This window comes from Magnolia sinica, chromosome 1 (genome assembly GCF_029962835.1).
Source record: "Magnolia sinica isolate HGM2019 chromosome 1, MsV1, whole genome shotgun sequence".
Classification (NCBI taxonomy): domain Eukaryota; kingdom Viridiplantae; phylum Streptophyta; class Magnoliopsida; order Magnoliales; family Magnoliaceae; genus Magnolia; species Magnolia sinica.
The window spans coordinates 38,888,250-38,913,290 of NC_080573.1; the positions used below are offsets into that span (position 1 = coordinate 38,888,250).

Below are 25,041 nucleotides of genomic sequence, written 5' to 3' on the forward strand. Positions count from 1 at the left end.
CCTTTTGATGTGTGGTCCACGTTTAACCAAAATGAGATGCAAAAATGGTCCACATTCAACTGGAAAGAGGCCTGAATATGGTCATTTGGGGCCATATGTGGTCCATATATGCACCGACTTGTGTTGTTGGGCCAGTGATCAAATCATAAAGGTGGGCCATGGTCCATACTGGATTTTGCTGTTCGTATCATGGCTACACAAAGGTAGCCGCCATCCCCCAAATGGACTCATTATTGCTGGGCCACATCCTAGATTTCGAGGTAAAATGATGGTGTTGACAATCTGATTTCGCTTGGTTGTTTTGGACCTTTTTTATGCTCAACCATCCATTCAATAGCCACCAATTGGATTAATCAGGATCATTTGACCAATTTGACATTGGGGCCATGGGCCTTATTAGCAGTGGATTAGCCAATTTGATGAATTGTTTTGGCCCTACTCTTTGGACTGTTCAAATCGATCCTGCATACACAGTAGATGGATACTGTCTTGCCCTCATTAGTGCAGGGAGTCGCTCATCATGCTCTAAAAAATATACTACGGAAACAGTCTTAAACTTTCAATGTTTTGCTACATGCAGACGGTTAAGAAGAGATACAAAAATGCTCAACATTCAAGTGGAAAAATTCCCAATATTTGTCATTGGGTTCTTCCAATCTTGGAGATATTTGGGGAAAGGTCCATCCATAATAGGATGTAACAGATTGATTGTCCGGATTAGTCGAACCATTGACCCCTGCAGGTTGAAAATGAAAACCCATGCATGCTATGCAAAGATGCACCTCGTGGATCGGATTTATTTGAAACATAATCAATTTATTTGAATTCTTCAATTAATCAATTGGAGCTACATTTTACAAAGATGCTTTAACATTTACACACAAATAGGAAAGAATAAAAAATGAATCAGCAGCAACGTATCTTTTTCAGCTGTTAGTGATGTTAGATGCAATCTTTGAAATCACAGATAATGGAACAGTCGATATATGGCCATTGCTACCATAGAGCCCAATTCTTCCGAAGCTGGCAATGGAGCTATTCATGGTGGCATTAAAAAGAACAGTTAAGATCTGCCTCTGACCTTTACCAATGAAAAAATGATTGGGTGTCACTGAAACTGAAACTCCAAAAGGGGAACTCCAACCAACGTTGTAAGTCTCATTTGCAGCCATGTTAGTGACCGTTCTTTGAACTGTTCTTGATTGGTTTAGAAAGGCTATGGTGATGGCAGGCAAGTTCAGGTCGGTGCCGGTAATGGTATACGTCCCACAGCTCTGGCCAGTGTAATTCAGTACGACAGGACTGGAACCGTTGATGCCACAGAGGAACGATAAGAAGTCACTAAATTCTGCAAAATCAAGCAGGAAAAAAAAAAAAAAAAACAAGAAATCAGTTTTACTGCTAGAGCTCAAAAGAAGTGAGCAACATTCCAAAATTTAAAAAATGATAGTAGGAATGCCTAGTTAAGAAATTAATTAGCTAATGCTGAAGGAGCCTTTTTAATTCCTTGTTCTTTTATCAGTTTTTTTTTTTTAACCTCTAAATTCACACCGAAAAACCAATCCTAACCATCCAATTGATGGCTATCAAAAGGATGGTTAAAGGTAAAAAAAAGTTGATAGTCCAAATCCCAATGGCATAAGCAGATGGTTTCTATTATCTTCTCAGTGTAATTCTGTCCGCAATTAGGTCAGAGATTTGGATGGTTCGGATTGTTGTACAACTATGAAGTGTACGGTTGAAGAGTTGCTGCCATTTTTTAAATGGTGCAAAACTATCACAGCCGTCACGGCCCAAAAACAAATGTATGTTTGTTTCATCGACCATCATATTAGTTTTCACATGGATAGAGGGTGCCATGATTTAGCTCGGCTCAGAAAAGATGAAATAATCAAGGGCCTTTGAACAGAACAAGTTGAGGAAGAAGGGTACTGCTTTCACAAAAATAATCAGAACATGTTTATGTACTCTTCATGTAAATGTAGAAATGCCAATCCACTCCAAACAGCAATAATTAAAAAATGTCCTTCTTACCTTTTTCTTTGTTCAAAGAACCAAAAACATCAAACTTCAGATGCACTTTATTATCTAGATTCAATCAAGTCTTGTTATAGTAAAAAAGGAATCCAAAGTCATTTTCAATTCCCACATGAACTGCTGGCATAGGATAGGGCCCATGTCTCCATGTCATCAATTTGCTTGTCGTTTTGCTGGAGGTGTCATTGATTTGGTTGTTATTTTGTGAGGCTGTGGGCCCTACGGAGCTGGATTACGTGGTGATATTTGATTTGAGTTACACAAAAAGTACCTCAATAAGTGGTATATACACTTTTGAGGTGGTATATGGAATTGATATTTACTCCATGCTTTTCTCCAAAGATACCCTTTTATATGCTTTTGGTGATAAAATAATAAAACTTATGTTGCTGAAATTACCAAATGTGAAAAAAATGGTCCATCTATCAACAACAGAGATTGTAAGAGTAAATAACAGCTTCCTACAAATAAAATCAGGCCATTGTATCTAACATCTATCTAATTACGTAGTTGAAAAACTGTAAATTCTGTTCATTTGTGCAAAAGAAGAGAGAAATCAGCTATGAGGAATGGTGTCCTACATGCTTGAAATCTTATCTGTTGATGCAGTTGGGGCACCAAAATTCAAGGGGGAGAGATCTTATGGCAGTGGGGGACTCACAGGTTCCCAAGCATGTGAGTCACCTTCCTTTTCTTGTTTTAGTTATTTATTTTCCTTGAAAAATCTGGTGAACACTTACCGGAGTCGAAGATTAGACCAGGGTTTAATGCAGCTGTTGCATTAACAAATCCACTTCCCATGTCGAACGGAGTTGCAGGGGACTGGTTTAGATCTGGGTTTCTGTAAGCGCGGTGGGCCATGATTGGGCCTCCTTGTCTGTCATGCACTGAAGCAGTTGTAGAGAGTGCGGACCCAATGGCGGAAGGACTGAATTTTGGGAATTTTTGTTTGATCAGTGCAGCAAGCCCAGCAATGTGAGGAGCGGCCATGCTTGTCCCAGAGATCATGGCGAAATTCTCACCTGATTGGCATAACCGAATTTTGCAGCAAGGAATTAGTAAATTTGATATGTAATACATAGATGCATACATTAATGTAACTCACATACTAGATGAAAGATTAGCTGACCCCAGTTAATTGTGATATGGCTTAGATGAAGATGATGATGATGATGACCCTAGATTAAAGATGCCCTCAAAATCTCCCTCATCTGATTATCCTGACTGGGCCCCCATGAAATGTGGACCACTGTTTCTAATTGTCCGTTTGCACACCATTCATTGGATTGCTAGGAGGATCTTGTATAGGAAATATTGGGCAGGGTGGGCCAACCCATGATGAGGCTCAGTAGATGAAGGGTTTAACCTCAACTTATGGTGGGTCCCACTTGCAATATAGTGGAGTAAGACAAAAAAAAAATGCCATTTTTTAAAATTATTATTATCGAGGATCATATGATACCTCATCCTCACCTAGTTGTAACAACAAACTTATTCTTGAAGCTAACAAGAGCGGCATGAATTGCCATCACTCGGGATACAGAAGAAGAGAATTGTTTCCACAAATTAATACTTGTTCAAGTAAACTTAGTTCTTCTAAATATTGTCTTATTATGCAAAGCAAAAATTATTTTCTTGCCATATTGTGAGAAATGAGGTATCATCTAATTGGATACTTCAAATTCATTCATTGACAAAGTACCGTGGTTCATTCATTGAAAGCAAGGTATTCAAAATCAGTTATGTAACGGCTGTTATATAACAATAACGGTCATAACCGTTATGCGTTATGGGGTCGAAACAGCCGTAACGGTCCATAACGATCCTGTAACGGTCCTGTAACAGCTTCTTCTTCTTTTTTTTTTTTTTACCAAAAACAAAAAAAAAAAACAAAAAAAAAACAAAAAAGGGCCGTAACGGCCGTTATGGCCCATATCATAACGGTAACGGTGGTGGCTGTTACAGCCACCATTACTGTTTTGGAACACCTTGATTGAAAGAGCATCATGGACCATGGTTCATTCATTGAAAGAGCATCATGGACCATGGTGAACATGACATTTTTACACAACTCCGGTTTCCAGATTCAAATCCCCATTTGATTCCACGATTTCACATTAGTAAATCATCTAGTGCACTAGACATTTCACTCAATGCCATGAAGAACATCTGATTGTCATATGATTGTATTTTTGTTTGAATGACAGAATAAGTCACTTTATTAAGTATCGGCAAATTATGCCATGCACTTGTAACAGGCTAGACTATGGTGGCAACTGATACACCATACATGTGGCATACATGGACATGAATTCAGACTTTACACCATGGGCCATTTTGGACAGAACATTAAAACTGTTATCAAGTTAGCCTTTTTCTTAGCAATTTGGGGTTGGCTTCTAAATGCTATATTGACAGAAGTTCTACGAGCGGCTGCCCACCAGATATCAACCTTCCCCTTTTACCCAGGCTCTTGGGACCAACCTGGCAGAGGCTTTTGTTAACACCCTTCACATGCAAACTCATTCAATCTTGTATTGATCCCCAACCAAACCACGCATGGCAAAAAGGGCAAGCACGCAATGTAGGGTCATGAAGGATGGTTGTGCTAGGCAAACTGCTCAGCACAAGACACCTACACATTCTTGGCCATGCAAAATTGCAAGGAACCCACCAATACATGATTACTGACACGCATGCCAAGAGGGTCAAGCACTTGAGCCTCACACCATGCCTTAGCACATCCATTGTGCATTATCAGCAAAGAAAAATTTGCAACCAATGATGTTCTGAGCATGTGGTGACAGGTGATTTAACTTGTTTGTACCAGTTCCGAGTTATTTGTTCAATGCCCGCCCGAGGGAGCTGTTCCTAGTCCATTCCCTTGCCATGGGAGTAGCTCAAGCAATCCACCAACGAGTGATGGGTTCAGGATTGGACCCCTGCACCCAGCCCTCAGACCCAATACATTTCTTGAGTTACAGATCCATTTTGTGGATAGAAGAACACATTACCACATGATCCTGAGACCCAATCTGTAACAGTCAAATGGACATATAAAAAGAAAACAGTCGAGCATTCTTTTTCTTGATCAACTATGCCAAAATCAAATCAAATTCAATAGGTGATATCTGGCGGTTAAGATCACCCAATGAAAGGATTTTTTGATTTGGAGAGCCTGGATTGGTGTACACATAAGCCATGAGGCAAACACATGCCATAGTCTAACCCTTGTATAATAGGCAAACTAAAACTATATTAAACACCAGCAATTCTATTTACCTTGGAAATTTAGAAAGGTCAAGTTAGATGTGGTGGATTGGGCTTCTGGCTTGAAAGCTGTTGATGTTTGTAATCTTTTATCTTTCTTTGGGTTGTAATACTTTCACCTTCTTAATAAAATGTTGTTATCATTCAAAAGAAGAATAATAATAATAAAAAAAGAAAAAATGAAAAAATGAAAACAAAAACTTGGAAACAAACAGGATCCGATGCAAAATAATAATAAAATTCTATGCATCATTCATGCATTAATTAAAACTTTACCTTCGAATTCAGCAGAGTCGGTAGCCAGAGAACTCCAAGCAGCCCAGATTAGATTACCAGGAGCTATTAGATTTGGTTTCATTATATCAGCATCGTTGAGAAAACTATCTTCCGGGTCTGGTCCTCTAGCAGAATAATACATAACTTTTGGTGCCGAACTGATGTAGTTTGGTTTTAGTCCTCCTAATATTCTGGCAACACCTCCAAAATTGATGATTTTCTTCATCGATGCATCTCTCACTAAGGAAGAATTGTAGTATCGGAGTAAAATCTGCTCAAAATGACTACTGAAGCATCAATAAAGAAGCATAAGCAAAGGAAAAAAAAACAGAGTTGACATGTAGTGACTCATGCCATTGGTTTAATCTTAAAACAAGCTTTCTTTTTCTAAAACAGTTTTTAAGAGGCATTTTCTGGAATCCTTTTATTATTTATGAAATCTTTTCACTTGTAATGGAGGGGAAATCTCATGAATAGTTGCAACCCATCTTTAAAAGATGCAAGTTAATGAACATTTGAGGAGTCCAAGTCATTGAAATTGCCACCCACGAGAGATTCAGTCCAATGACAACTACTTCTCTTTCCCTTTTGTTTTGTTTGTGATTTAATCATTTAATCACATATTGACACAATTCAGTGTCATAAAACAAATGTACCCATTTTGGAAAATTTATGTCCAGCTACATGCCTGCGATATTAAAAATAAAAACGATTATAGGGTCCTGATGTACCAAGCTGTGTATGATGTCCCCATAATTTTTAGTGTCTTGATGCACCAAAAACTTTGGCCACACTTCTATTATGAATCCTAACAATCTGACATTGATAGATTGGAATGGTGTAATAAGTGTAGCTGATCACAAGTAGTTGGAATAAGGCTTAGATGATGAGGATAATTCCTTCAGGACAAAAGAAAAAAAAATAAAAAATAAAAAAGTGCAGAAAGCACCCCAGCCTGTGCAAGTGTGGCCCATGGTAGGTCATCCAGACTGTTAACTGAATGAGCCCAACCATGGATGGCCATTCCCCAAAAACCTTTTGATCCAAACAACTCCAAGAATGGGTAAAGTAGAATTTAAAAATGATTGATCAGTATTGCCCTTTTGGCCTAATTTTGGACTGTGGGCTGTTCATGGTGGGGCTGCTGGACAAGCAGTCTGGCTCTTGTAGAGATCTTCCACATGCCCATGGGAGCTTAAGAATAGTAAGGTGTTTGGTTACATGTGTGCAGTGTTTGAAATATCGGTATCACGATACGTATCGCATCCTTGGGATACAGATATATATCGGTTATCGCACGGGATATATTATTTGTATTAGGTAATTTATCGCACTTTTTGGGAAACATGGGGAAACATTGGGAAAATGGTTGAAATTTTTAATGAAATTTCAGGGATTGTTAAAAAAGACCTTAATACACACTTTTAAATCATAACATCTCAAAAAAGAAGTGCACATAATGGGTTTTCTTTGTATAGGGTCCTAAGCTATGTGCTGTCTGATTGAACTAATGCAACAATATTCAAATTGAATGCATAACATTTAGAGTGTACGTGATGATCATTTCATCCAACACTCCTAAAATACTTCGAAATTAGTCTCAATTGACAACTGGTTGAAGGAAAATTTTGAAAAAAATAATATTTTATTAATTTTTAATTAAAAATGATTTTTATTTTTTGAAAATTGACAAGGACTTAACAAATCAATAGATCATCCCTCACACATGATTGATTTCATGTTTGGAGTGCAACATTGCAAGCAATTTGGGGGAAATTTCAAAATTTTCTCAAATCGGACCACCGGTACTCAAATTTCGAAATTAGAGTGTCTGTGATGATCATTTCATCAAATACTCTAAATACTGCAAAATTAGTCTCAATTGATAGCTGGTTGCAGGAAAATTTTTAAAAAAACATGGAGAATATGTAAAACCAATGGATATAAAAATCAAAGCTCTTAACTCCATGATTTTTCATGCAAAACATGAAGAACCAATGGATTTAAAACCATTCGACACTGATTTAACATAATTTCAACCAAAAAAGGGATCGGAAATTGAAAATTTTCACTGGATTGAACATGTGGGATATATCGGCACTACCTATGCGTTTCGTATTGCATAGGTAGGATACAAGATACATCGTGGGATATATTGGCTGATATCGTCAATATTTAAAACATTGCATGTGTGCACTTTGAATTCCTCTGAAAATAGAATATAGTATAGCATATGAGTGCTAAAATATGCAAAGAAATAGTATGTAATCATGGAGAAATAGTTAAGTAGTCTATACGAGAATGATACCATCATCATCGTCATCATCATCTAAGCTTTATCCCAACTAATTGGGTTTGGCCCATACAAGAATGATATACTATATTTTATTTTCCGAGTGGATTAATTGAACACCAAAGTCCAAAAGTCCAAGAGATCGCCTCATCTCCATATGTAGGAACCTTTGGTAAGTTGCACTTGAAAACTCAGGTTTGCAAGCATAACATTGAGACTGGAACTGGATAGCATAATATCACCCAACACAAGACTAGAATGTGTGTTCACCAACATTTATTAATCCATTTTACAATTGGCATATGCATTGGTCAATCCAGACCGTTCAATTTGTGGGCCTATTCTGGACAGAGAAAATCAAGAAAACTGGACTGATTAAATGACCCTAATCATCCAACTGTCAGCTATCAAACAAGCAGTTAATAATAAATTAGTCAGCAGTTCAAATTCAATGGGAAAAATCAGATGGTTAAGATCATCCAACCAATGTGATTTCAGGCTATGCTCCATTCAGAAAAGGCCCCATGATTTGGACAACCTGGATTGCCATACTTGTAAGCCACATGTCGAGTGGATGAGTCAACACCACCACCAACAATTAGAAAATGGTGATTAGCAAAGACTATAGTCTCAATTACCACAGCATCGCACCTTGGAATCATCAGGAGATGGAATTATTATGCCCGGCATCCTCATGGGAGTTGGATTCAGCTGAAACCCAACAACAGAAGCATCCATGTTGAAGATGACGCCAACTGCACTGAGGTTTTTGGCTGTTTCAAAGGCTTGTTTGACAGTCGAGAGCCCAAGCACAAAGCGGATTGAATAGGTACAGACTAAGAGGTTTCCGTGAACCAACTCCTGATTCAGAAGACTGGGATCTTGGCATTCGTCGAAGTACATGTCGATCACGTCTGTGTCATTGTTCAAAGCATGAATTGCAGCAACCAGAGTGTACATTTTGCCTTTGTGAGTTCCCGCTGATGATAAATATATAAAATTAGTATCAGTTTGTATGCTGACCCCAAATAGCATGGACAAGGCAATGATTGTGGTCGAGGTGGTGATGACTATGATGATGACAATGACCATGACTATCTATTTTATAGGACCTTGTTTTGTTTTATCAAAATGAAGTGGGTAAGTGTGGGTACAAGGGAAAATTGAGATAGACTATTGGAAGTTGGTGCCGAAGTCTTTTTGCTGAGTTATAGTCAGATGACCCTGCCCAGAACAGAAATGGCGGTTGACTGGCACATAATAAGAATGGGCCCTATTTAGGCTTCTTGGGAGGGATATGAACCCTCCAACATGTGTGGGACATTGTGATTATTTGTCAGGTGGGCCCCTCCACGGATGTGCAGTGGCTACAAGATCCGGCCAGTTGCACATCAGGTGGTTAATACATGTATGAGAAAAACTGACAGTTGAAAAGAAAAATGACCAGATTGGCCTGATTTTATGGCAGGGGCATCACAGTTGAGACCCTACTGCATGATCTCGATCTCACATACATGTGTAACATTGACCTGCATGAGGAGAGGACTCAAAATCATATCTCTAAATGCATGAAATGCTTTCCATTTCTTTCATCAATGATCACAGGTCGATGGCAAACCCCTACTAATGGGTAACAAAGAGTTCAAAAGTCAACTATGGGGAGTAGGTGTCACATTCTCCATAAGAAAAGATATAACATTTTAAGAAATTATATGATTCTTAAACTGAGGATATGCAAGTATTGTACCCTTCAGTTTGGACAAGTGGGGCTAATGGCTCAGTGGTCCTAACTTCCGATCTCATGGGCACGAAGTGGACAGATCATGCCCAGACATCGCCAAGCTTTGATCCAATCTTTGGTTTTCTTCTGTTAACTGTTGCTGTGTTCTCTTCTTAACTATCAGATCATAACCCATCTCTAGAAGAGTTAGGATCATTCAATCAGTGAGATTTTGGGGAATCCCCCATCCACAGTGGGGGACGGTCAGATCAACTGCCTGGATTGGTGAGACATGTGCCCCACTTTTTTTTTGTTGAAAGGTATGATGTGGTCCACTTTTTTGTTGAAAGGTAAGACATGCTCCACTTCCACAAACTTAAGCCTCAAGGCCATTCTCAGGTCAGGAATCATATGTAGTTCCTCTCATAATTTTTTAATCGCTTTATATGTAATATAACAATAATAACAAGTGGCTCAGTTCTGTATTTGTTCTGAACAGGGAACCTCCCTGTTCGAAGCTTAATTTGTAGATGTCGGCCCCCATGGTGGTCTATCCAAGCCATTGATCTGATGGCCCCATAATAGATGGACCATTCCCACAAAATCTCCCAAATCAGAAGATCCTAACCACTGATTTTTGGGTCCTTCCTCCATTGAATGTGGTTTCTCATGCAATTTTTTTGAACCATGTATTTGCATGCCAATGATGGAAGATTAGAGTTGACCCATTGAGAGGATAATCTGGGAACGGCCCATCCATGATGGGGGCCATCGGATCATGGCTTGGATAGACCAACCATGGGACCCGCATCTTCAAACTAAGGATAGACCAACCATGAGACCCACATCTTCAAACTAAGTTCATAACAGGGAAGTTCCCTGTTCGGAATGAATAGGCAACTCAGCCTCTAATAACAATACCATACACCACCTTGTGATTAATCACAAACTTACATGCGAGTCCAACACCTGATATGGTGATGTTGTTGCCTAAGATGATTGAATTATTGTAGATTCTGTCATGAGCGGCAGCACCAACCGTGAATATCCATGGACTGAAAGAAGAAATACTCTTTGGTGAAGGCCCTGTGTTTCCTGCTGCCTGGACAACAAATATGCCAGCTTTTACAGCTGAGAGCAATGCCATGTCTATAGGATTGAAGAAAGTTGCCAGCCCAAGAGGACGTCTGTTTGGAGTGATAGATAAGTTTATTATATCCACTCCATCTTGAGCCGCCTGAGAATTTCAACCATTAACAATAAATGTCACAATACTGTTAAGTTGTAGTGAATATGCAAAGTTACTGTATTTATATATATATAAAAAATGTAAAATGTCTGTATATTGATGCATGCATGTGCATGTAAGGTTTCTTATTGCACTGGTGTATAACGCATCCCCATACACACCCTCAAGGTTTCTTATCCCTACCCCCTTTGGGGGTGTCACAATACTGTTAAGTTGTAGTGAATATGCACAGTTACTGTATTTACATATATATATATATATATATATATATTTTTTTTTTTTTTAAATTGTAAAATGTCTGTATATTGATGCATGCATGTGCATGTACGTAAGGTTTCTTATTGCACTGGTGTATAACACATCCCCATACACACCCTCAAGGTTTCTTATCCCTACCCCCTTGGGTGTCACCTAGATCATAATCTCTCTCACTTCCTCTTGTCCTGCACGTCACCACGTGTGGGGTCCACTTGTCTTGATGGCTCTTGTGCACTTGTACACACCCTTGGCCCTTTTGTAAGGGTTGTGTATGTGGTATCTCACTGGGCCCTTATCTATCCTACTAGATAAGGGAGAGACCTTCTGGTTTGGAGGATCAACATCAACACTTCATCTGATTCTAGCAGTATTGATCAGAGGTAATCCTAGCTGTAGGATTTTGTTTTTTCATAGTAGAAACCTAATAATATCTATGGGGATCCATAAGCTTAGGTTGAAAACTTCTAATTCCATTGCCTTTTGAAATTTCTCCAAAAAATAGAAGTATCTTTTCTTCTTTTAGAAAAAATAAATCTCTTCTGGGTAATTTGAGACTACCCAAGAAAGTAGTTTGTTAGAAAATTGGATGAATGGATGTATTCAATTATAAGAGGAAAAAAATGCATATAAAAAGATTATAATGTCAAAAGAAGTAAAAACATTCTAATAAAAAAGAGTAATATGTATTCCAAATGAAATATCCAATGTTTGTAGTATCAATACTATTGGTTGATATTATCAATATCACTCAAGTGATACGAAACATCCTTGGAATACAATTGAAAATGGAAAAATCTTGCGTACTGCTCAAAATATCGCACCATATCGCAATGTATCGACGATATCTCACGATATCACAACCTTTCCCTTAAAAAAATTTCTTGGTATCGACGATATCTGTCGATATTGATAGATATTGTTGATACATTCCAAGAACCATAACAGAACTTCTTAAAACCCCTCGAAATCAGTTTTTTTTTTTTTTTTTTTTTTTCACATTTTTCTTCAGTTTTATCTCTTCTAACCGGTTTGTGGGTAGATTTTTTTTCTTTAGTTTTGTCTCTCCTAACCAGTTTGTGTGTAGATTTTGGTCCATCCTTTGTTTGGATTTGGGAGAAAACCCTACATTTGAAATCAGAATCAAGATTTTTTTGAATTTGGGGCTATTTCTCAAAAGGTATTTATTTTGCCTTTTGATCCGTTATTTTTGTTTAAATCATATAAAATCAGTGTGAAATCATAAGAAATCCTTGACTCTTCGTGTTTTGCATGAAAAAAATCAAGGATTTCAACATTCAATTTCGAGATTTGAGGGTAGGTGGCCTGGTTTGGGAAAAATTCAAAATTTTCCCAATTTCTCTCGAACCGCTTGCAATCTTACACTCCAAACACGAAATGAAATATTTATGAGGCCTGATCTATTGATTTATGATTTTTTTTTTTGGTGAAATTTCAGGAAAAAAATTATTTTTAATTAAAAATTAATAATAAATTATAAAAAAAATATTATTTACATTTCACTCCTAATAGCAGTCAATTGAGTCCAATTTCAAAGTATTTAGAAGTGTTTGATGAAATGATCATCACATACACTCTAATTTCGATATTTGAGGGTAGGCCCGATTTGGGAGAAATTCGGAATTAAATAATATTTTTTAATTAAAAATTATTATTTTTTTTCTGAAAATTATTTTCTACCAATGGTCAATTGGCTGCATTTTATGAGCATTTAAAGGTCTATGATGATTTTTTTCAAAAAATATAATTATATATTTATTTAAAGAATGATTAATAAATGTGAAAATTTAAAGGTGTTTGATTATTTCTTCTTTTGCTTTTGAATGAATTGGTTGTGTTTTTATAAACATCGTCTTACATTTATAAATGTTATGAATTCACTTTGAATATAGTTGCATTAGTTCAGTCAGACAACACATAGCGTAGGAACCTATACAAAGGAAACCTATTATGTGCACCTTTTTTTAGATGTTATGATTCAAAAGTGTGTATTAAGGTTTTTTTTAACAATCCCTGAAGTTTCATTGAAAAATTCGACCAATTTCCCAATGTTTTCCCCATGTTTCCCAAAAAGTGCGATACATTACCTGATACAAATGATATAATCTTGTGCGATGACTGATACATATCTGTATCCCAAGGGTGCAATACGTAATGCAATACTGATACTGCAAATATTGGAAATATCTTAATAAAGAAAAGCTAAGGGTAGATTGATAACCAATCCCAAACATTCTTAAAAGGACTGCTATGAGGGAATTTTGTAAAGCATGGGTTTTTAATCTATGAAAACAGTCTAGCTTGAAAATTAATTTGCAGCTTGAGAGTTATTTTTAGTATGAAATAATTTCCAACTAAATGAAGACAAACAATCAAATCCTCAACCTAAGAATATATATGGTATCCTTGGGCTCTCAGCCTGTATATGTGGGCCATGGTTAGATTCTCAAAAAGCTGATCTAAAATTATCCCACATTGGGATATCCTAACCACTCCTTTTTGTTTTTTCATTGAATTCGGACTATACTGTATTTTTCTTTTCCTAATTGTCTCTTTGCAGGCTATAGTCAAAGGGTTAGGATCATTCTATAGGAAAGATTTTTGGGGCATGATCAAGGTATGCAAAAAAGGCTATGAAACGGCCATTACAGCCATTATGAAACGCTAACGGTGACCATATTACGTGTTACGGGGTTGTAACGGCTGTTACAGAAAAAACGACCCATAACAGCCGTTACCGGTGGTGGCTGTTACAGCCACTGTTACCGTTATGGAATTCCTTGGAAATGATCCATCAACGGTGGGATCCATCAGACCGAAAGATTGGACCATGGGTTCCACTTGTAGGGACTGAGATCAAAAGATACTTCAGATATCCTTGGCGCAACGACAATAATATTCCTAATGCCACAACTCCAAAACTAAATAACAAGCAAACAATTGAGGAATTATATTTAATTAAATATGCAAAATGCAAGGAAACAGGTTCAGATTATGTGAAGACACATCGATTTTCTACCTGGTCAATGGCAGCAACAACATCTGCAGCAAAGCCCCCAAAGCTTTTATACAACGCCTTGTAAACAGCAATGCTAAAACAGATTGACAAAAAAAGAAATAAAGAGCATGATAAAATTTCCAGAGACCTGCATACACATTCACTTTGCTACTACAAACACATAAATGGTCTAAACTAGAGTTTAATAAATTACTGTGCACGAGGAGCCATGCCACTTGCATTCCCAAAACGATGCCCGGCAACAATGACTGGAATCCCATGGTTTCCTGCAGCAACAGAAGCTGTATGTCTGTATTTCAAGTTCAAGAACAGACCATCAGTAGTCATTATTTAGGAGTTAAAGAATTCAATGAGAAGCAGAAAGAATTAATAAAATAGGGCACGTTTAGATACACAACAGAACTGAGTGGCAATTCCCTAACTACAATTCTGAGTTTTCCTTTTATTATTTTCATTTTCATTTTTAATTTTTTGATCAAGCAATCCATTGTGTTTTCAGAAATTGGACTGGATGCACAAGTAGTCACAATAGTTTCTCCTTGTGAATGGAATTGCATTATTTACTCTCCATTGAATTGAGTTAACCCAATTCATGTAACATACTATCCTGAACCTTTATTGAATACAAATGTGAAGGATGCACATGCATAGCACACATGTGCTATCTGGTCCATTGATTAGGTTCGCTCCACTGCAAACACACATTGGCCTTCAAATCAAGCAGATCTGCTCATAAGATGGATCACACATCTACTAAATCAGGAACATCCAATCATCAGATGGGACACACGTCATTGTGTATAAAGACCATTGATCAATTTACTTTAACCATCCATTTGTTCTGTACATGTTTGCTCTCCCCATTCCCCAATGCACATATTGATGTTTTGCTTTCAAATAAAGCAGAACCGCTCATAAGATGGAGTGCACATCTACTACGGATGCCTTTAAATCAGGAGGATCCGCTTATCAAATTGGTCACATGTCCACTATGGAAGAAGACCATTGGTCAATTTTTACTTTAACTGTCCACTTTTTCCGTAAATGTTTGTGCTCCCTGATGAACATATTGATGTTTGGCCTTCAAATCAAGAAGATCCGCTCATAAGATTGATCGCATCTACCATGGATGCCTTTAAATCAGGAGGATCTGCTCATCAGATGGATCACCTGTCCACTATGGGTGAAGACCACTTCTCAATCTACTTTTAACTGTCCATATTTTTGCTTTACATGTTTGCACCCCCCAGTGAGCATATTGGCGTGATGATTCACATCAGGGCCTGCCTGATAAATAGCTAGGATCTCATATATGTGAGCTGCGAAGAGAATTCTCTGTCCTAGTTGTATGAATAACCTCAAGCAGTGCTCTTTAATTAAAGATCATTTTCATTAGTTTTGTGAAAATTTCCATGAATCGTACAATAAAAATAACTGACAGATTTCTGAAACAAAAATCTGATTAAGATCATTTTCATTAGTTTTGTGAAAATTTCCATGAATCGTATAATAAAACTAACTGACAGATTTCTGAAACAAAAATCTGATTTTTGTGAAAATTTCCATGAATCGTATAAAAATAACTAACACTGATTTCCGAAACAAAAATCTGATTAATCATCTAAATTAACTGAAAAATTCATGAAACAACAAAAAAGTACCAAATACTAAGAATTTTGGAGGTAATGTAACATAAAAGAGAGAAACACTTACGTTCCATGGCCATCAGCATCAAATGGCGAAGCATAGTCCTGACTAGCGTTGAAGATTCCCCTAGTTATAGCAGATGCAGCAAAGTGACGGGCTCCGATAAGCTTCCTGTTGCAAGACCCAGATGGAAAATCTGCTGTAACTTCACAGATTCCCGAAAAGTGGGCGGGAACTGGATACTGGTTTTCAGAAATGTCATCAGCAAAACTGGGGTGCGTTGGATCAATCCCTGTGTCGATAAACCCGATAACTACTCCTTCACCAGCAAATTCCGGCCCGCCTTCTTTCACCCATGCACCACGAGGGAGGCCCAAGAATTGTGGAGTGTGGGTGGTTGCTGTTCTGACTGAAAAATCCAAGGCCACATTCGCCACTTCTCGCCTTCTTGAAAGTTTCTCTACCTTCAAAAGTTCACCAGATTAAAATATCAGAAAGTAAATTCTATCAATTGTTATTTCGGGCCAATTTAGCAGTTACCCATTTTATGGTTGGTCTGAAAAGCAGAACCAACGGTGGTTTGTGTGGACTTCCAAATGGCGCCAGATTCGGAGAACCGTCATCAAAAAAACTTGCAATGATAATCAGTCTAGATATTAATAATGACGGAAAATAATTGAAAATCACCTGGACAAAATCATTTGAAAGCTATAAAACGCAATAAAGATCAATGATGCTTATATAGCAACATTTAAAACATCCCAGAGGTTAAAAAACAGTATGGAAATTGAACCAATGGGTCCACATTTTACATTTTAAATTGAGCTACGCGAAATCATTATCGAATTTGATCCAAAGACTATAATATTTTAAATAAAGTGCAGGGGTCCAAACCAGCAAATCCACACTAAAAATCAACTAGGAATTTTCCTGCGAGAAAAAAGACTGAAGAAACAAAAATCATTAATCACCTAAGAATTGAGTTAGAAGCTCAAACACTGAAGAGAAGATAACATGAGTGCCAAGCATCAGCAATGGAAGTTCACAATTACTAATGAAACTAATGTGTAAAATTTAAAAACTGCCATCTGACTACACCCACACACCGAAAGAAGAATTATAGGTCCTCAACTTGAGCAACATGAGGGACCCATGATTTAGTGATCCAGAACATTGATATAATAGGTCCTCCCATGGATGAAGGATGCCCCATAATCTTCCAGGTTAGAAGATCCCAACCCTTCGATTGCTGGTTAAGAAGAAGTACAGCAACCGTTTGCATTCACCAGACAATGGACCAAACATCGAAGGGTTAGAATCTTCCAATCTAGGAGAATTATGGGTTAGGATCTTATAATCTGGGAGAGTTACAGGTGTGCTATATCCACAGAGGGTCACATCAAATGAACGGTCTGGACCACTAAACCATGAACCCCACATGTACAGAATCCTCCACCTAGAAACATTTGTTGAGTGCCTGGATCCTATAATTCCTCAAGCCCAAAACAGCCATTTGAACCAATCTAAAATGGTATTTAACGAAAATGATGAAATTAACCAATCAAAGGGAATAACTAACAGAAAAACAAAACAAAAGATTGTATACCTGTGGAGGGGTTATAAGAACAGCAAACCCATTAACCAAGTAATGATAACTGTAGAGCTTCAAATAGTTCTCCCCTTTCAACACCTTCCTTAACAATGCATTGTGATACCGAACCAGGTATGAACTATAACGCCGATCAGAACTCGAAATATTTCTGCATATGAATCAAATTAATTTTTTAAAAAAGGGGAACCCTGCCTTTGTCTAAAAGTCCAAATAAAAAAAAGTTCAAATAAAAAGAAAAAAGAGAAGTGCCAAGGCAATTTGTGAGAGGAGAAATTGGACAGGTGACTTGTGGGACACATGGAAACTTGGTCCACATGTGCGAGATCCAGGCCATTCCATGAAGGTGGGTCTCACTGTACACATGCTCCGGTCCAAAAGTTAGACAGGTCCACTCATCAAGTAGATCACATGTATCTGATAAATGGATGGATAGAAAAAAATGGCCAACAATCTATGTTCAATATACATGTGTGGCACACCTGTTGAGTGGGTCTTCATTATTTTCATGCCGTGTGTTTTCAAGATGAGCTTGGATCTCACACAAAGTGGGGCACAAACAGCCTCTTTAAGTTCTCCTCCCACAAATCACCTCAGCATTTCTCAAAGAGAATAGAGAAACAGAACCAACATAACCCTATATAAAATCTTCCAATCCTAGCAACTTGAGGTGAATGGAAAAAAGAAAAACAAAAAACAAGAGAAGAAAATGAGAATGAAGGAAAAGAACTAAAACCATAAAAAATAAATTGACTTCAAAAAAGCCCTGGCCATACAAATCTAACTATATTAAACCAATTAGTATGAGCAGATTCCAAAAACCAACGAATTTGTCGTCATAATAACAAGGAAATATCCAATGCTTGGGAAAACTTCCATTCAGGCCAGCATGCCCTACAGATGAGGCCACATTTGAAGGATCCAGACAGATCATCTTGTGGATCTTGATGAGGATGGTCAGTGCTGCAAGGAGAGCCCACATTTGAACAATCCTGGCCATATGGTAGCGTGTTGCAAATGAAATATGAAAGAAAAAATGGTACATGTGAAATGGGAAAAGACCCATCATTATAGTGGCTGTTTAATGGAGTGGTCCATCCGTGGTGGGGCCCACAAGATGAATCATTTGGCCAGTGGTGGATGGGCCTGACTGTAAGGAATGCTAAGTTGATTGAAAAAAAAAAAAACCGAGCATTGTTTTATACCCCATGATAAAATGAAATAAACCCAGATCTGGAAACCAGTTTGCAACAACAAAAAAAATCCAATAATCACAATAATGATGACGCTGACGACAATGATGATAAAACAATGGACAAGTAAACTAGCATAAACCCCATCAAAATTTAAAGCCATGGTAACACAAGAGTCGAATTCCAATTCATAGATGTTGTACAACAATCATGGAATAAAGCATCGATAAAAATACAGAGAGGATCCAATGGTGTCAATATTATTGCGAGTTAGCAACCAAGCACTCAATATCCATACAAGTTGTACATATGTATGAGTTCTGTACCCTTCATCTCTTGGGCCCTACTGTGGATGTCAAACTGATTGGGCAATCCTAGCCACTGATGGAGGACTCTTGATGATTAAAAGTTGCAGCTAGGAAAAAGTCTGCTAATCAATGCTAGGATCATCTAGATGGTGTTGTTGTCAGCAGATGGAAATCTGACATAGGTCATGGTAGATGAACAGTTGGATCTTGTAGCTATGTGACACATGTACAATTGAGTGGCTGATAACAAGCTCAGACGGTAGCATTTTGCACAGGATACTTTCTCACCAAATAAGTATTCACAATGGCTAAAAAGAAAACACAATTTATTATTTATTATTTATTATTATTATTATTATTATTATTTTAAAGTATACACCCAACATAAGCCCCTACCTAATTATTACAAAAAAAAAAAAGTTGAAATCCAATCCACAGTTTTTACTTTTTCCAACAATTATGATGATAATTTTTTTTTTTTTTTTTTTAAAGCTATCAATTGCAAAAACAATTCAGCTGAATAAATTGAAAAAATACTATTTGAACTCATCATATCACCATATGAATTTATCGCCAGACATTCCCCTAATTTGATGTGATGCATTCTGATATCACCGATCTTAGCACAATATTTAAATTTCAGTTAAAACTATTAGGGGAGGAATCTCTCAACAATACATCCCGGTACTGCCAATGGTAAAAATAATTCTTTCCAATGCATCCATGTATTGCGATACAGATGATTTCTACATAAAATCCAATGAAAATTTTGCAGCATTCTTGATACACTATGATTCATTCCAACATTCTGAATCTTGATTCCAATACTCTGCATTTATCTCAATTCCAAAACTTGGGTGAGCCATACCACGTGAATTTAGAGGATTTTATGTATAATGTTATGGGGTGGCCCACCTGAATGTTGAATCAGCCTGATTTATAGATCAAGGCTAAACAAGGGTTGATGCACCTGATGGATGGGGTGGATTTCTTGCACGTATTCGTTTCTCTCAAGTTAGAGAGAGACCCCAGTAGGTACCTATGCAAGCTATGCTCTTGTTTTCCTTTACAAAATCCAACATATAGCCAATCCACATCTAGACTTCAAAAGAGGGCATAATCATAAAAGCCCATTAAAAAAACCCAATTTAGTAAAAAAAATAAAAAATAAAAAGGAACGAAAGCAACATAAACCCATCTTTAAAAAAAAATCACAATTAGCCCAAAGATATATTACATTAAGAAAAACAAAAAAAACAAAGAAAGATATAAAACGATAAAGAAAAAAAGAAGGTGGGTACCTTGGTTTGTTGAGTGTATTTAATGTCTCAGTAGCTCCTTTACGTACACTGTTCAAACTCATATCATAGTTATTATAGAAAGAACCTGCTACAGGAGCTTGCTTCAATGTAACAATATAAATGGCTGCAGCATCATCTTCCTGACACGAAATTCTAATCCAAGACCACACAAAACAGAACACCAACACCATTAAATGCACCCAATAAATGCCCCTCTCCATTTCAACTATACCCAAACAAAAGAATCCACTTCAATGAAAAGAAATCAGCTATTCAACATCCTCTTCCAATAGAGGAAAACCCCACCAAAGAGAAAAAGCCCAAATAAATGAAATTTGAGAGAGAGAGAGAGAGAGAGAGAGAGAGAGAGAGAGAGAGTTTGTGGAGAGAATGTGAAGATTTTATAATATATTCAAATAAATAGGGACGAAAGAGAAGGAGATGAACGTTTTCTGTCCTTTTATTTCGAGTTTATATGACTGTTGGGTGTGGAGTCAGTGGAGAGAAAATAGAAAAGACAGGCACAGCTCAAAAGGCTTTTAGAGGGGAAGTGCCAAAAAAGGGAAATGAATCCGAGGTGGCGAGAGAATCTTATTCTTTGGCCCTATCTTTTATCGACCGTTGGTCGATTTTTCCACTCCTTTAAAACCCTCTATTGGTGGGGTGGCCCACTGATGGAATGGTTTTTTCCATTTTAGAATATTTTTGGATGCTTTGAGGAATGTGGCCATTGTTTGGAGTGGGAGCATCAAAACACTTTAGGAGAAGTGATTGGCCAATTCAAGGGATCTGGATCGTTGATTTGATGGGCCTCAACGTGGATTGGCTTTATTCGCCTGGCACCTACTCTAAGCCAGGGTTGGGCCTCTAGTTCGGGCTAGCACAAAATAAACTTGGCCCACTAAATGCATGTTAAGCTGTAAGTTGCCAAGTATCCTACCACAACACCATAACTTATGGTGGGCCCTACCATGTATGTAGCCCACAAGTCGAACGGTCAAAAACATACCAATTACTGCAATCGGCCCATCCATACGTGCCCGAACATCATTAGTTACAGGTTTGATACCATTTACTAAGTGGTGATAGACGCATAGTGGACTGTATAGGGCATGATAGTGGCATTCACCGATGCTGGCTTTTTGGGTTGCAGTGGATCCTTTCCAACGTTCTAATTTTCTTTTGTTCACGGGCTTCCACCTTTTCTTTTGCGTCATTCAAGGACCCACAAAACTCCAATCGCTTCTCCGGAGATCTGATAGAGTGATATGGACCGTTCAACGGGGGTACGTCCCACTTTTAGATTATGGTAAAAAATCCCAGTTGAAGGGACTATCGTGACCGCTTAATTGGATGATTTCCACGTGTTACCCATTTTTGGACGTTTATTGCCGTCCATTTGTAGACTATCTATCCGACCGTTGGGATAGCAGGGTTTTGGATTTTTCTTGAGCTATGGATACTCCACCGTGAAGCGTACTTGTTCATTGTCCAAATGGTCCACTTGTACGGTTTTGAATCAAAGAAAATAAGTAAGAGATGGCCGCGGCTTCGGCGGATTGCTAATGCATGGCCCACCTTGATGTATATGAATGACATCCACGCCGTCCATCCGTTTTGAGAGATAATTTTTAGTCATGGTCCGAAAAATCAAGAAGATATACATCTCAGATAGACCACATCACAGGAAACAAAGGTTATTGGCAAATACAAACTTCTTATGAGCCACAAAAGTTTTGGATCAAGCTGATATTTTTGTCATCTAGGTCTCTGTGACCTTAATCAACAGATTGGATATCAAATAAACATTCCAGTAGACCCCAAGAAGTTTTTAATGGTGGGTATTAAATTAACACTGGCTCCTGTGGTGTGGTCCACATAATATCTGGATATACTTTAGTTTTTGTACGATGAAATAAAATGAGATGTGAAAACGGATTGACGGGCTGGATGTAAGGAAAATACATCAAGATGGGCTCCACAGTCAGGGATTCACCCACCTCGGATCCACCGAAGCTGCATCCGTCAGACATTTTTCCCTCCACTCCTTTTTCAAAGGAAACGGATTGGCTATTCCCCCTGCCACTAGCCCTGTGGCTGATTGTCGGTGCTCTGTGGGCCCTACCATGATGTATGTGTTTCATCCATTCAGTTCATCCATTTTTAAAGATCATTTTCCAAAAATTAGAGGTATATAAAGCTAAGGTGGTCCACACCACGTGAAAACAATAGAGATTGGATATCCACCATTAAAATTATCTTAAGGCCCATTGTACTTTTTATTTAATATCCAATCTGTTGATTGGGTCATACAGGCCCAGATGAAGGGAAAAAACAAAAATCAGCTTGATCCAAAACTTTTATGGCCCCAAAATGTTTTTAATGGTCGACGCTCATTCAACAATATTTCCTGTAATGTGGTCCACTTGAGATTATGATATTCCTCATTTTTGGTCTAATACCTTAAAATTATCTGTAAAAATATATGGACAGCATGGATGAAACACATACATCATTGTGGGGCCCACAGAGCACCGACCATCAGCCATTGGCTGGTGTCAGGGGGAGTAGCCAATCCGTTCTCTTTTTCAAAAGGAAGATTCTGGCATTGAGGATCCTCGATCCCCGAGTACATTGTAAAGTATACAGGGGTTTTCAATTAGTGCAAGTGGGTCCATGGTCCCAGACCGTTGGCTAGGTTGATCCGCTGCGGATGGATCAGGCCTCAGAAAATCTCTTTGATTGTCATGTGCTATCCATCAATCTGAGACCTTTTTCATCCGAATGTGGACAGACCGTGGCTATGTTTCTCTTTTCAATCGCGTGTTTGCTGGCCACAAATTGAAAGGATGGGATTGTTTTTGAGGCATTCTCCATCCACGGGCTGCCCCAACGAATTGACTGTCTGGTTGAAAATCAAAATACCATGCACGTGAGGATCACCAAGTGAACTGACCACTTACATCCGTCAAAGGGTCACGTGCCCAGGACATCTGAGCCGTGTAAATGGTGGGACCCACCAAGAAGATCGGTACTCTAAACCTTCCTCCTGTTGTGGATCAGTCCAATTTCGGCGCCACGCAATCTTCCCAGTGGGGTCCACCGTTTTTTTAGACCTGGTGTCCCACACGAGTGACAAGTTGGCAGGAAAGATGGATGAATGCTAAGTTAGCATACAACGGTGTGTTCTGGGCAAACCATCATAGGGTTTGCATAAGGCCCATTAGTATGCAGGTGCTCATTAGATAAGCCGTCTATCTTATGGACATCCTTTGCAACGCACTAGTTTGATCTTGATGCTGCAAAAGTGGGACCATGAATCCATTCCATGGGCAAATGAACTGCCTGTCCGGGAAACCAAGAACCCCTCCATGACCGATCGAGCTCTATTGGCCCTGCATCAATGTAAGTGGTGTCATCCATTCATTTTGCCAGATCCGAAGCTCATGTAGACCACAAGAATAGTGAGGATTGAACGGTTATCGTTGAAAATTTTATATGAGCCGCGGAAGTTTTGGATGAAGCAGATATTTGTATTCTCCTTATGAACAGGTTAGATGGCAAATAAATGTTGCCGTGGGCTTTAAAAGGTTTCAATAGTGAAATTCAATCAAGGAGTCCACTTAAGCTTTGGATCTACCTTATTTTAGGCTCGTGCCCTAAAGTGAAATGAGTGGGTAAAACGGATGAGCTACATGGATAAAACACATACATCACGTGGGGCTCACATAGCTTTTTTTTTTTTTGGAGAGATCACTACCCAATGGAGTTGGAAACCTTAATGGGTGTGTGGATTACGTAGTACCCCACTGGACCTATCTAGAAATGAACAGTCATCATGGGGTTCATAATGATATGTGTTTTATCAAGCAGTCAATTCATTTTGAAAGATCATTTTAGGGGATGATCCCAAAAAGGTGGTAGAGTGAAGGCTCAAGCGGACCACGAAGTAGTTGGGATTGAAAGCTTACCGTCGAAAGCTTCTTCGAGTACATGACCTTATCAACAGGTTGGGTATGCAAATAAATATCACGTTGGGCATAAAGAAGTTTTCAGCAGTAGGTTTAGGTTCGAGCCCTTACCTCAGTGGTAGACCTGAGGAGTTTCAACGTGAGGTCTTGAGTTCGAAACTCTATAGGTGGTGACATCCCACCAAGGCATGCATGGGTGTGTGTGTCAAGTGCGTGTGTAAATAAAAAGAATATACCACACCTGAGTTTTATATTCCTCTCATTTTTAAGATCAAGCCTTATAATGATCTCTAAAAATAGATGAATGGAATGGTTAAAACACACACATCATGGTGGGGCTCCACGGAGCACCAACCAGCAGCCACCCGGCTGCTGGCAAGGGGGAGTAGCCAATCCCATTCCACGAGGAATAAACCACACAGATTAATGATCAAATGGCCAGATCATATAGGAATGAGATGCTCTCTTGATATGACAATTCTGAAGGTTAAATGTGTACATTTAATCTTGATTAATTATATTATATATGTAAAAATTAAAAGTGTAAACCTTTACATGCATCCTGTGTGAATATATAATAATAATAATAATAATAATAATAATAACCCATCCACTGCACTTTAAAACTGCATGCAATGACCATGGACCTCAGATAGCTTAGTGGTGCACCCATGTGGGGCTCATGTTTGTTTAAAATGAAGTCTTATTTACATGAACGCATGTGCATGTGTGATCTTAATGGTTTGAGTGGGGCACAGATAAAATCGGCTTAGGTCCCATTAATCTTGGCCAGAGTATTATATATATAGAAAATTAAAAAAAATCTAACTACTCAATTAATATTTGATTTACATTTTCTTGCCTTTTCATAA

At 38.2% G+C, this 25,041-nt stretch overlaps 1 protein-coding gene across 1 annotated transcript; it reads right to left on the reverse strand.

The window, feature by feature from the left end:
* Positions 1–813: 813 nt before the first annotated feature.
* Positions 814–20,660, reverse strand: LOC131246345 (subtilisin-like protease SBT2.3). The gene is made up of 10 exons (XM_058246373.1): positions 20,199–20,660; positions 17,394–17,547; positions 15,854–16,251; positions 14,334–14,429; positions 14,141–14,213; positions 10,551–10,833; positions 8,528–8,856; positions 5,584–5,854; positions 2,778–3,059; positions 814–1,348 (listed from the first exon to the last, which is right to left on the reverse strand). The coding sequence occupies exons 1-10, from the start codon at positions 20,417–20,419 to the stop codon at positions 927–929; spliced, it is 2,529 nt and encodes an 842-aa protein (XP_058102356.1). The 5' UTR covers positions 20,420–20,660; the 3' UTR covers positions 814–926.
* Between the last annotated feature and the right edge of the window lie 4,381 nt (positions 20,661–25,041).

What these genes read in the sequence shown, in the direction of transcription:
- LOC131246345 (XM_058246373.1), bottom strand. Translation starts at nt 20,419, where the DNA reads ATGGAGAGGGGCATTTATTGGGTGCATTTAATGGTGTTGGTGTTCTGT. An exon ending in CGACTCTGCTGAATTCGAAG is followed by an intron (nt 3,060 to 5,583) that starts GTAAAGTTTTAA and finishes TATGCCAATCAG; the next exon opens with GTGAGAATTTCGCCATGATC. An exon ending in TGGTCTAATCTTCGACTCCG is followed by an intron (nt 1,349 to 2,777) that starts GTAAGTGTTCAC and finishes TTGATTTTGCAG; the next exon opens with AATTTAGTGACTTCTTATCG.